This window comes from Solanum pennellii, chromosome 7, assembly GCF_001406875.1.
Source record: "Solanum pennellii chromosome 7, SPENNV200".
Lineage (NCBI taxonomy): Eukaryota > Viridiplantae > Streptophyta > Magnoliopsida > Solanales > Solanaceae > Solanum > Solanum pennellii.
The window spans coordinates 63,835,648-63,849,911 of NC_028643.1; the positions used below are offsets into that span (position 1 = coordinate 63,835,648).

The 14,264-nt window shown below is 35.0% G+C and overlaps 1 protein-coding gene across 1 annotated transcript; it reads left to right on the plus strand.

The window, feature by feature from the left end:
• The first annotated feature begins 13,321 nt into the window (after positions 1-13,321).
• On the plus strand, positions 13,322-13,954 carry LOC107025156. The gene is made up of 2 exons (XM_015225989.1): positions 13,322-13,534; positions 13,682-13,954. The coding sequence occupies exons 1-2, from the start codon at positions 13,322-13,324 to the stop codon at positions 13,952-13,954; spliced, it is 486 nt and encodes a 161-aa protein (XP_015081475.1).
• Positions 13,955-14,264: the final 310 nt, after the last annotated feature.

Genomic DNA, 14,264 nt, shown 5'->3' on the forward strand with positions numbered 1-14,264 from the left:
TCGGACGACCCAACTTGAACCTAGCATGTCATTTGAAGGGAGATGACAACCCAATGTGTCTCTTTGAAAAGCGGACGATCCAACTTGAATATAACATGTCATTTGAAGGGATATGAAAACCCAATGTGTCTCTTTGAAAGGCGGACGACCAAATTTGAATTTAACATGTCACTTTGAATGAGGTGACAACCCAATGTGTCTCTTTGAAGGCGGACGACCCAACTTGAACATAACATGTCATTTGAAGGGAGATGACAATCCAATATTTTCTCTTTGAAAGGCGGACGACCCAACTTGAACTTAATATGTCACTTGAATGGAGGTGACAACCCAATCTTGAACTTAACGTGTCATTTAAAGGGAGATAACAACTCAATCTTTTCATAATGTGTCATTTAAAGGGAGATGACAACCCAACATGTCTCTTTGAAAGTCGGACGACCCTACTTGAACTTAACATGTCACTTGAATGGAGGTGACAACCCAATCTTGAATTTAACGTGTTATTTGAAGGGAGATGACAACCCAATCTTGAACTTAACGTGTGATTTGAAGGGAGATGACAACCCAATCTTGAACTTAACGTGTCATTTGAAGGGAGATGACAATCCAACATGTCTCTTTGAAAGGCGGACGATCCAACTTGAACTTGACATGAATGACGTATCGCAAAATCTGCAGTATCAATGTTAGTAGCAAATATAACATAAATTATGCAACATGACCATATGAACAAGGTATTAACCAATGCAACGATTCAAACTTAATAACATCATGTTAAATAAATGTCAATTTAAAATGGAGTAACAAAAATAAAAAATGTTATGTTGAACGGCATGACAAACCAATTTGAAAAAAATTAATTTATTTGAGATAATAAATTATTTTCTAAAAAATATCATTTGAAAGGTATGATGACCTCAATTAAAAAAAGTCATTTTGAAGAGTATGACGACCAAAATAATAAAAAAATGTCATTTTGAAGGATATGACGATCCAAAATAAAAAGATATCATTTTGAAGGATATGAAGATCCAAAAATAATAAAATATATGACAATCCAAAATTTAATTTTAACTATAAAACAGTTCACAAAGTTACTTTGGACAAATATGGGCATAAATTTAAAATGATGTCAGTTTGAAAGGTATGACGATCCAAATTTAAAAGATGTCATTTTGAAGGGTATGACTACCAAAAAATAAAAAGATATCATTTTGAAGGGTATGACTACCAAAAATGCAATTTGAATTTTGAAACTGTCTACAAAGTTATTTGGACAAATATGATGATAAAAATTTAAAGTGATGTCAATTTGAAGGATATGATGACCCAAACTTAAAAAGATGTCATTTTGAAGAGTATGACTACCAAAAATAAAAAGATGTCATTTTGAAGGGTATGACTATCGAAAATTTAAAAAAAAGATGTCATTTTGAAGGGTATGACTACCTAAAAATGCAATTTAAACTTTGAAACGGTACACAAAGTTATTTGGACGAATATCAACAATGAAACGGTCCACAAAGCTGGTATGGACAAAAATTGAAAAGTGGGTTTTAACTCATTTTTATTTTATGAACAATGAAACATATTTTAACTTGGTTAGTAGCACCAAAAGTATTGTACAAAAAATTCTCACAGATTCTCTATCTTTCAACTGAGATTTATTTCGAGGTAAATCCTATGGATTCAAGTGGTACCTCAAATATACTTAAGTAACAACAAGATTTGTCCATCTTGCTATAAACAAAGATTTTGAACTAGACCTAAAATCATGTTTCAAGTGCCCTCACTATAAAGAAAGTCCCAATTTTCACACATTTAAAATATTTTGATTTGGAAGCATCTAGAAAAGCACACTCACACTCAGAAAAAATGTTCAACGCATGCAATTGTCATACCATATGCTTAACCTTCATGTAAACCTCAACTAATGTGAGAACATTTGAATTGAAATCATGTAGGTCTTGTTAATATCATGTAATGTTTTCTTAGGAATGAGTAGGATAGTCATTTGGGATAAAAGTGACTTATTCACTTCTTGAGCATTACACTAAATTTGTGCTTTAAACATTTAATACGCTTTTAGCATTTAATTCTCTTTACTGTCCCTTTCTTTGTACTTGTTGACTTTTTGAACTTTGCTTGTCTGAGTTTTTCCTCTTTTCATCATCTTTTGAACTGATTCCTTTTTTATTTGAAGTAATCTTTTCTCCTGTTAAAACTTGCTTTGTTTGAACTTGTGGGGAATTTTCATCTCTTCTTTCTTTTTTTGAAGTTATTTTTGACTTTCAGGGACTCTGATAAATTTTTCTTTAACAACTTTTGAACTTTTGAATTTTCTTTATAATTTGCACGTCTTCAGTGCGCTCAAGAAAATTTGGCCAAAAGAGAATAGTGTGTATAAGCACTCAGAAAAGGTTTAGGCTAAGATGTGGTTATCCAAAGAAAAGGCTTAAGTCTCAAAGTGGGACACACTAAGGATTTATGTCATTTGGTAGGCTTTGAAAGGCTCAAACGGGTCAAAGGAGGTCTACAATCATTTTTTAAATCAAACATTGCTTAAAATTTTGCCTCAATAACATTTAGGTCAAGTTCTAGATCAACAATTCAAAACAATTGAATTTAATTCAAAACTCACCACACAATGCAAATGAAACAATGAATCTGTTTTTTTTTCTTGAATGTATACAAGGAAATTTTACAAGTGGAACAAAAGTATGAATCGGAGGTACCAAAAAGAATCTATGATTTAACAAGAAGTCAATCTTCTTTATCGTACAAATTATTTTTCACATCACACTTGAACTGTGTTGCCACCAACCAAGTAAAAAACTGATTCAAAAAATATAAACATTAAAAAAGTAAAAAATAAAAAATCTTTTGAATAAAGAAGACCGAACCCAAAATATTTTTTGATATGACATAAAATATTTTTTGAATAACAAATGAATTTTTTGGAAGAAAATAAACAAAGTAAGGAATCAATGAGCCACATTGAAGGCCAGGCAACCAAAATTTAAAAATAAAAAAAAAATTGTTTGATATTTAAAGAAAACTTAACAAGAATGAAGAAATCAGCGAGTCACATTGAAGGGTGGACCACCCAATTCTTTTTAAAAGGTAACAGAATAAAAATAAGAAATTAATGAATCATATTGAAGAGCGGACTACACAAACTTAACAAAAAAAATATTTTCTAACAATTAAATAAGAATAACAAAAGTAAAAATTGAATGAGTCATATTGAAGGGCGGACAACCCAGCTTAAAAAAATGTCAATTAAAATAATATTTTTAGTGGTGTATAAGATAAATAAAAATAAAAAATATACAATGAATATGACATCCTATACAAAAAATTAATGCAAAATGTAAAAACACCCTGGAGTGAAGGCTCATAAATTCTGAAGTCTGTGTACAACCTTGGTCAAATTTTTGAGGGCATTCCTAAAAAATTTTGCCCTGTTTCAGCTTCAATAAACCTCCGGTATTTAATCTTGTAACAACTATCTCCTTTTTAAAATTTTTGGAGACTTCCACAAAAAAATTTTCACAGTTTCTGTTTTAAAAATTTGGAAAGCTTACGGGAAAGATGACCGAGCCTTAATGGCGCCTACGTATCCCATTGAAGGGAATCAGGTCAAACGTAGTTCCAAGAAATTGTAACTTGAAATAAAACTAGCCTTGAATTATGAATATTCTAAAACTAGATTAGCTAGAGTGATCTTAAAATAATGAACTATCATACACCATATTCAAGTATAGCAAGTATATCACACAACACAAACAATGAATACATGTCTTATACAAATGTGCCTCGAGTTTTGTGTCATGCTTAATATGAGGTTTTGGCTTCGCTCTACTCAAGATGACTAAGAGTGAGCTTTGTTTATTGTGGATAGGTTACCCAAGCGGACAACTTGGGTTGAGACAATTAACGACCATTGACTATCCAGTAACCAACTACATTCGTCAGGGTGTCCGGAGAAAAGTTTGGTTAACGAACGATTGTGAGTCCGCATAATCATCCTTTAAGTAAAAAAATAAAATTAGTTGTTGTTTGACGGAATAAATGATGTTCATGCAATGACAATATACCATAAATAATGAATCAATACTGAGTACAATATGCAAACAATCAACAAAATATACAAGATTTAATAAATAACACAATAAAAGAATAGTATCCTCAATTTGAAAAAATGAACCCATAATGGTTAGAACTTCTACGTCCCCAGCAGAGTCGTCATTCTGTTGAAATCCTTTGAATAGGAGCAACGTCGCGGTGACTCAATTAAAAAAAATTGTTAAAAGGATTTTAAAACGGGTAAAAGGGGGTTGAAGGGAATAGGGGTAAAATGAGTTTAAAAGTATTAAAGGGATTCGCCACCTAATTTTTAGGAAAACTAGGAAACCAATTAACAAATTAAGTTAAAATGCAGAACGAATAACAAAGTAAAGTAGCAAAAACAAGAAATGGAATAGAAAGGATTACCTCTTCGTGAAGTTGGATTTGCTCAAACAAGGAGTTGGTCGGAAATGGCAAAAGCGAGAGAGCATTGTTGGCTGTTCGCTTGAAACTTACGAGGGTGTTGATGATTTGGAGGCCACTGTCGGAGTCTGGAGCTTCTTATGGGTCTGTTGTTTTCGGCCAGAATTTGATGCTCTGGCTGGCTATATGCCTGGAAAAAAAATGGAGGAAAAATCGTGAAAGGGGGAGAGGGAAGGGACTGGCTGGACGCATTGGTGTCGTTTTGTTGGTTTCTGGTGGGGGTTTTTGAGGTAGTGAGGAGAGAATAAATGGATCCGCCGAAAATGAGGGTGGTTTGCTGATGGTAGAGGACTGAGGTTCACCGGAGTTTGGTGTCCGTTCTGGTCTGTCTTTCTGGAGGTTGCGGAGGTCGGAAATGTTGGTCATTTGGGTCTGGTTGGAGAAGAAAAAGGGAGGAGCTGCTGGTTGCCAAAAATCAATGGTCGGTTTTAAAAAAAATGATAGTCTCACTAGAAAAAATGAAAAAAAAATGAAATGAGATTTTAGCTTTGCCGAAAAATGCTCCGGCGAAGGTGGTGGTTTAAAAAATATGAACACTAAAAAAATATCTTAATTATGAATTAAAAATCTAAAAAGGATTACCCCTAAAATTTATCAACCCCATTTCAACCTAATGAGCTAAATGTTCTATATATAGGGAATTATTAAAAATGGGCCTAAGTTATGGGCTCGAGATTGTGACCAAAAAATTTGCTTGTTGATAAAATATTCGTGTATACAAAGGTATTCGGATTTGGATGAATTTTTAGAATGCGCAAAATATCAACATGAATATTAACAATATCACAGAGAAAAATGAATTTGGAAAATGTAATGCACGTAATCAATAACATGGAAAAAATGCAATTAACAGAAATAATAATTTTATTAAAAAATGAACAAATATTTGAACGTCTGGCTGTGACAAAATAATATAAACATAACAATCGATAAAAATCCTCATACTTTGACAAATTTCATTAAAATGACAAAAATATATATTTTGAATTATTTAAAATAAAACACTCAAAATGTATTAATTATAAAACTATCAGATTGAAATTTGGTGTCAACACATGACACAAAAGCAACACATGTCACAGAAAATTTTTAGAAAATTGAAATGTAATCAATTTTAACAAATCTAAAATCACATGGACAAAACTAAAGTAGTAACAATCAAATGAGGCAAACAATGAGTCAAAAAATAAATAAATGCAACAAAATGAAAAAACTCAAAAGTCAAATAACGCGCAAAATAGAGTAACAAACCAAACATATTTGATAATCAAAGAAAACAAATCTCATTGGAAAATAACAATGGTCTGAGGTTGAACCCCTCCGGCCATATCTGAGATGGAACAAAATATACCTCCTATCGCAATAGAACATAGCAACACGAAGAGCAAAACAAATAAACAAAGTAAAGCAACATCTTGAAATTCAAACCTCGACGGAATGTAGCTTGGAGCTCGTTGGTAATCGAGTTTCGCTGGAGTTGGCGTTGCTGGTAAGCTTGGAGTTTACCATTAATGGTGAAACTCAATCAGGATGAAAAAGAAAGGAGGTCGGAGCTACTGGTTTCGCGATGTGGGTGGTTATTGTGGTCCAGTTGCCGAAGAAAATGGGGAATGGAGATGGGGTTTTGCTCACCGTAGTGACGCTCGATGATAACCTGTAAAACAAACAAAAACTCAAAAGAGGAAAAAGGGGAAGGGTATGGTATGAGTTGCTGGTCGCGTCAGTGTTGTTTCGGTTTGCAGTCAGCTGGAAAACGAAAAAGTAGAAGGGGTCATTTGAGGTTGATGTTTTGTTGGGACTTTGCTGGTCAATTCGGAGGTTTTAGTTGGAAGAAAGAATAGGGTGGAAATAGTGAGGGCATTCTGGTGGTACTCCGGTGGTCTGGTAGTTGTGGGTTTGAAGCTGTTGGCTGGAAAAAAAAATAGTTGTATCCGATGTTGTTGAGATGTTGGGTCTGTGCCTTTGGCTAGATTCGCCATAAAAGGGAATTTTTTGGCTGCTGACAAATAGAAGTAATGGAAAGATCAAGGATTGTTGGTTATAGTGGACTGGTGGAGCTCCAATGAGCTCACCTAAATTATTTTCCCTACTCTGCATCTTTTGTTCTTGATAAGTTTTTCTCGGAGAATGAGATTTTAATTTCGACAACCGAAATGTATTCTGTTGAAGTACTTCTTAACGCTGAACATGGAAGTGGATGTAATCAACTTAATTTGAGTCAATTTCCCTTTGACCCTGGTGCTAAATGTGTTACTACATACATTCATTTAACTTTCATGAATTTTATTGTATGGGATCCGAGAATAAATTTCACGCTCATGGCTCTGACGGGTCACATAGTTAACTTGGATGCACTACAAATGTAGGGCTGCTCTGGCAGGTATTTCTTAATTGCTTATACTCTATGCTTGGAGTGTGAGATCCCGGGCAATCTTTGTATCTGAATTTCTCCATTTTACAGCCTGATTCAGCACTAGCAATTGTGCACAACAACACAATTATCAGGGGCAATAGCCCGTCGTGCGAGCCTCCCACTCTTTCTCCAAGATTTATTCACTAATAGATTATTGAAAGAAGTCTTTCCTTCTATCATACAAAATTGACATCAAAGATGACTGGATTGACTTGGAGGAGAAATATTCTTGTTTTCAAGTTATCATGGCTTGCTTAAAATAAGGGTCGATACGTGCGTATTTTAGAGACGTGTTCGCTCAAGGTTAATGTTTTTGCAAGTCTTGGCACGCTCAATCATTGGAAGGATAACTCTGGCATCGCCCCTGTTGCCAAATATCTCTGTAGATTTTGGTCATCTAGCATTATACTAATCTTGTCTTACTTCCATTGTTACAAATATGAAGGACTGGACACTACCAAACCTCTTGTCTCTAAAGCGACTTTCCTTATTTTGACTCAGCTAGCTTTTCGGTGGGTTTGGGAGAGTGAAATTGCACGACATATTTCATTCAAGTTTTGTGATGTTAACTATTGGAGTGCGAATTTTTGATACTGGAGCAGGCAATTACTTGCCAACAACAAATTCAGTGGATGCAAAAATAATTGTTCTTTTGATTGTTGTTTGGAAGGCTAGAACTTTTCCTTTGTTTATTTCTTGGTACACTACTCTTCTCATGGTGATTTTGCACAATACATTTATGGTACTGCAATCTTTGAGGTGTTTGAATCAAACAACTGATTTCAAATCAACACTATGGATTGGAAAACAAAACAAAGCATGTGTGGTTGGTTACCTCTTAGTTATGGAATTGTTATAACACTACTCTTTAATGGAATTGATGGGAAGAAGTATGTTTCACCTTATGAGAGTGATATTCTGTTATTGTTGACATTGTTCTACTTGAACCATTTCTCATTGAAGGTGAGAGTATTGTTGTGAACAGAGTTAGATATGTAAGGGCCTACGGACTAGAATTCATAGAGCTAATTTATTTAGAATTATTGGGCCTAGTAAAATGTTGGAGTGTCTTATTTGGGATCCCGACCCAATCATTATTTGGTTAAAAGAGAAAATGAGTTGGAAAGAGTGGTTTATGCATATGGAACAAAAAAGGTTGTCCTCTCTTCTTCTTCTAGAATCTAATCTTCTCATCCCCATTCTTATCTCTATCGTTAGTATTTGTTATTTCAATATTTCCATTGCATTTCTGTAGTTTGACTATTGCAATCACAATTCTAACTAACATAGTGGAATTCGAGTTTGTTACATTAGAATTCGGTGAAACTCTGGTTGTGTGAAGTCACTGCTATTCGGCTTGTTGTTCTAGTATCACTTCCCAGGAATTGATATTCCGGGTTCTCTGTATGCTTAGACTTTCAATAGTCCAGTGTTAGGATTCCGAGTCCGTGGTAGAACTCCTTCTTTCTCTTGCATCCTTGAGATGAGCCATATAGGCTGAATTTTTCTACATCGATTGACCCCCTCTTTATTCGTATTCGGATTTTGGGAGGCAAATTTACAGGTTAAGGGCAGGTGCAAGTCTCCTGGAAAGTCCAAAATAGGTTGTATACATGTTGTATATAGAAATATACACTATTGTTAAGGTTTTGTGCCATAAATATGTGGCCAAAAACACAAATACATGTTGTAAGAGTCGAAGTGGGTTGTGTAAGTTTGGTATACAATCCAATATGCACAAAAATGAGCCAAGACACTGCTTATATACATAGTTATACGTTCAACGTATACATAGTTTGAAAGAAAATGGGCTTATGCCCAATCATTTTTGTTTTGGCAGGTTCAGGCGAAAATGGGCCCAAAAAAGCCCTAAGGAATGTCCTGCAGTTGAATTTTGACATAGATGGGACAATACCCATATTTTTGGATAATTTTAGTAGGATTAATTACCAAAGTACATTCCTTTTAAAAAATATTTACTTATTTTAAATATGCACTTTAATTAGTATCATTTATAACCATACATAACAAGGGTAAATCACATAAATATGTTTTTTAAAAAAATATTTACCATCTATGGCAATATAATTTTTCTAACTAAATATAACACTTTTTTGGAATTAAGAAAATTGTACAGACTTGCCTCTTTCTCTGGCTTTTTTCCTCTTTCTCCCCTTCTTTTTATTCTTCTTCATCTCTTTTTCTCTCATTATTTATCTTCCTTTCCTTCTTATTTTTCTTCTTTCTTATTTGAAATTTTCATTTAAATAAATATCCTCAAATCAAATATTGTCATCCTTCATTAGTTTTATCCAAAAATACGACGAAAAGAGGAATATAAAGACGATAATTTATACAAAATCATGTTTTCAAACAGAAATTTCAAACCTCTAAAATTGCAGTAACAAGAGTTCACCATTAATAGTCATTATAAAGCTTCAAATTGTGAATTTTAAATTTTACAAATTTGTGATTAGTTTGAATAGGTTGTTCCTACAAATAATTGAAAATGTCGTTTGAAACAATTTTAAGAGGGTTTGGGTAAGTTTATAATTGACTTTTTAGAAATATTAGGCTAAAACTCAAAAAATGTTAAGTTTATAGAATTTTATCGCAATTGTATTAAGTTGCATTAGATATGTTTCATAATTATATTAAAATTGTATCGAAATCATGAACAATACATTTATAATACATATCACAAACATCACTTTTTATAATGATGTCAACCAAAATAACATAAGTAACACACTTATAATACATTTATAATTGTAACAATCCGAACCGTCGTTAATTGACAAGGGAAAAAATCTGCAAAAATTTGGACCCTGTCTTGATACATCGGGACAAATGCCGCTGGAGCGGCGGCGCTGCAGCGGAAACTTACCCCGCTGCAGCGGGATCGGCGAAGCAGAATCCGTAAATTGGAGAAATCCTTATTTTCCACCTTTCCAAAACTAAATCATAGGTCGTAAATAACCCTAAAAACCTCAGAAAAGTTATTCCAAGTTTGGCAAAGTGTGAATGAGCCTTCTAGCATGAGGATGGTGCAATCCTTCGAGATCATAGCCAAATTCACCGTAGCGGATCCGGAAAAGCTAGAAAAGGAATCAACTCCGTGAAATTGCTTGGCACCCATGCAGGTTAGGTTTTTATGCATTAAGTAGTTGTAAATTTGTGCTTACCTTATTGTATTCGAAATAAATCGTAGGAGATATGGGCTAGACCTTCGTGCACCAAGTAAATTTTTTGGAAAATTTCTATAATGCAACATATTTGGGGTTAGTGCTTGATGTAGAATTGGTGATTGGTCAAGCTTTCTTGATTGTTTTCTTGAGTAGAATTCTTTCACTAAACCAGTGTATCCGGTAGTTGGGAATAAATTTTGATCCATGCTAGGTTGGACATATCGAAGTAACAAGTTGATGAATGTTAGTAATTTAGGTTCAAAACCCTAAGGAAGAATTATGGCTGAACTTGGTCTCTTGAGTTATAAAAATTGAGACAAGACCCTTAGGTGATGGTTGTGATTTCATGCTTGTGTGATGTATGCATGTTCTTGCTTGTAATTGAGATAGATGAATGATGTAGTCATGAATCATCATGTAAATGTATGATCTTGATAATGTACTTGTGTATGCGATTGTGGTGTGTTGATGGGATCGGATTGCCACATTCCGACAAGTTAACTTAGATCGAATTGCCACGTTTCGGCATAAATATTAGATCGAGTTGCCACGTTCTGGCACAACTTGGGATCAGATTGCCACTGTAACATCTCGCAGCTAAAAAGAAACTAGAAGGAAGTTTAGAAAATGGAAATAGTTATTTTTGAAAACAAATTAAAAATCTAGAAATTTGGTAAGTAAGTTAAACTGAATTTTGGATCAATTCCAAAGTCTCATAATTTCTAGCTCCATATGATTTAGGTGTACTCCATATATGGTAGGAAATCCCTTGGAACAATATTTCCAACACTGCCGAGTTTGTGAAATTTTGAATGAGTTGTGGCCTTTGAAAATTGAGTCGTTGGATTAAGAAAATGTCCAATCAAGAAATTAAAAGGGTAAGACTTTTCCTTAACCAATTAATTAAATTCATTTTAGTAAGTTAGAGATCAAAAACTAAATTAGTTCAGTCTACGCATTTGAGAAATAGAGTTAGGGCTTTTGGAGAAAAAACGCAAGAAAAATAGAAGAGAAAAACAAGAATTTCCAAGAACGATCGGCTTGGATTGACGATTTCTTCAAGATTTTGATCCTACAAGGTATGTGAGTCTCTCATAGCATTGGGTTCATTCACCCAAGCGCCAAACATGTTTAGTTTAGCGCAATTCGTCCTCAAAGAGTTTGAAAGTTGATGTTCTTGATATGAATTCTTGAAATTGAATGTTGTTCTTGAATTGGGTTGAATTGTGGAGTTCTTGAGATCTTTAAGTTGAATTTTAGAGTTGAATTGAGTTAGGTTCGTGTTATTAATGCTGGGTATCAGGATATAAAATGAATTTGAGGAAAATATTCAAATCTAGGCGAATTGGGGCTGGAAAACAAAGAGGGAAAAAGTCAAGCAGGGTCCATGAAACAAGTCCATGTCATGGACTTGTCCCCCACTAAGAAAAAATCTTCTGCGTTGCTGACAGGACTTTTAATTCCACGAATAATTATTTAGGAACATCTCTGCGTCGCAGACTTGTTCCAGAATGGTGATTTCGTAACTTTTCTCAAGCTTAGCTATTCAGAATCATTCCTAAATATCATGGGGTCTTTCCAAACACAAATCAAAATACTTGAATCTATACTTCAATTCAAGGGTTAATTAAGAGTCAATTCAAGGAAGATCTAAGATCAAAGTCAAGAGTCAAGTCAAGTGAAGTTCATCAAAGTTTTCAACGTCTTTTACAAATATCGTAACTTTGTTTTAAGACTAAAAGTTTCAAGTTAGGGTAAGAGTAAAGAGTTGAGTTCATTTCACAAAAGCTATAGGAAACTAAGTATGCCAAGAAATTTATAAATGTTTTCACATTTAAGACAGGAGGAAACTGAGATTTCCAAAAGAGTTTTGAGCAATAAAAGGGAACTTGCATACTCGTGCATTCAATGTATTGATTCCAGTTGGCCTACATCATATTATGATGCAGACTCAGGTAACCAGGATCAGCGTCCAGCGCCTCATTGATCCATCTTGAAAACTAAAGAGTTTTTTGGTGAGCCTCCTTGCCTTCCAGAGGATCCTTTTTATTTGCTTTCTAGTCTAGTTCATTAGAATGTTGTGGGATTGTCCAACATCCATCTCAGTTGTTTAGAGACTTCATACATAGTTTGTAGTTCATTTGTCTTACATTATTATTCTATGTTAAAGACTTAGGTTGCCATTTTTGTCCAAGTTGAATGTTATTTCTTTTAACATTCTAAGTTATGTTACTTAGTTATTTGAGTAAGTCCATTTGATCATTGTAATAATGTTAGAATATTTCGCTGAGTTAAGTAAGTCAGGGCAAGGGTTTCTCAAGACCAATAATGGTCTTCGAGTTCCATCCACGTCCCTTTTGTAGACTCGGGACATAACAAACTTGGTAGCAGAGCACAGAGTTCAGGAGTCCCAGGGATTTTATGAAGTTGTGTCTGTAGAGTCCTATTTATCGGTGCGAAGTGCTCCACATCTATAATTAGGAAGCTACAACATTTGGGAATTTCCTCACGTCTTTCACATTGCTTTCGTTCATTAGAGTTTGATCTCTAAGAAGTTTCTTTCTAATTTATGCTTGCGCGTATTTTCAGATAACCATGCCTCCACTAAGAGCAGCAAAAGGTCATCCAGCTAGGAGGAATGTAGAGGAACAAGGTGTCCCTAAGGCACTTGAAGTGCAACTCCAAGGGGAAGTTACCAATGTTGAGTTCCGTGAGGATATAAGGGTGCTCAGTCAAGTTGTGACTAATCAAGATGGGCAGCAGAGAGGAGCTCGACAAGAAGAAGCTGAAACTTCTAGGATTCGTGAGCTCTTGAGGATGAACCCTCCGAGTTTTACTAGTTCGACCACTACTAAGGATCCAGAGAACTTCATTGATGAGTTGAAAAAGGTGTTCAATGAGTATATTGTTGATATTGCTAGAGTCGAGCTAGCTTCATATCAGATGAAGAATGTTGCTAGGACTTGCTTTGATTAGTGGAAAGGGGGTAGAGCGGAGGATGTACCACCTACGACTTGGGCCTATTTTGAGGAAGCTTTCTTGGGGCATTTCTTTCCTCGAGAGTTGAAGGAGGCTAAGGTACAGGATAACATTTAAGTAGGATTCTCTAAGTGTGCATGAATATGGGTTGAAATTCACCCAACTATCCCGTTATACTCAAGAAATGGTTAAGGGAATGATGAGTAGAAGGAGCTTGTTTCTTGCTGGATTGGGTCGTCTAACAAGAAAAGAGGGCAGGACAGCGATGTTGATAGGTGCCATGGACATATCAATGTTGATGGTTTATGTGCAGCAAGTTGAGGAAGAGAAGCTGAGGGGCAGGGAAAGTTCAGAAGTAAGAAAGCTAAGACAGGGAATAAGTCTAGGCAGCAGAAGGGTAATGTGAATCATTCGTCCTTTCAAAAGCAAAAAGGACATGCACCATCATCTGTCAGTGCACCTGCACCCAAAAACAAAAGTGAGTATAATGGCCAGAATTCACAAAACTTTAGAGCTAGACCAGCACAATCCCAAATTAGTGTAGCATAAGGAGGTTGTTGGGCTTTTGCATATACTAGGTGTGGTAGAACCCACCCAAGTAAGTGTCGTGATGGCCAGACAGGTTGTTCAAGTGTGGGCAAGAGGGTCACTTCATGAAAAATGTCCTAAGAACAAGCAAGGTGGTGGATATCCGGGCCATAGAGCCCAATCTTTATCAGTTGCTCCAACAGACAAAGTTGCACCTAGAGGAGCTACTTCCGGTACTGCCGGAGGAGCAAATTGCCTCTATGCAATTACGAGTCGCCAAAAGCAATAGAACTCCCCAGATGTTGTCACTGTTATGATCAAAGAATTTTCTTTGATGTTTATGTTTTACTAGACCCAAGAGCAAGTTTTTCTTTTGTGACCCCTTATGTTGCAAATAAATTTTGATGTTAATCCTGAGAAACTTTGTGAACGATTTTGTGTTTCTACACTTGTTGGAAAGTTATTCTAGTATAAAGAGTCTATCATGACTGTCTTGTTTCCATCAATCACAAAAGCACCATGGCTAATTTAGTAGAGTTAGACATAGTAGATTTCGATGTCATTTAGGTATGGACTAGCTCCATGCCTATTATAATCAA

What these genes read in the sequence shown, in the direction of transcription:
- LOC107025156 (XM_015225989.1), top strand. Translation starts at nt 13,322, where the DNA reads ATGGTTAAGGGAATGATGAGTAGAAGGAGCTTGTTTCTTGCTGGATTG. An exon ending in TAAGTCTAGGCAGCAGAAGG is followed by an intron (nt 13,535 to 13,681) that starts GTAATGTGAATC and finishes AAATTAGTGTAG; the next exon opens with CATAAGGAGGTTGTTGGGCT.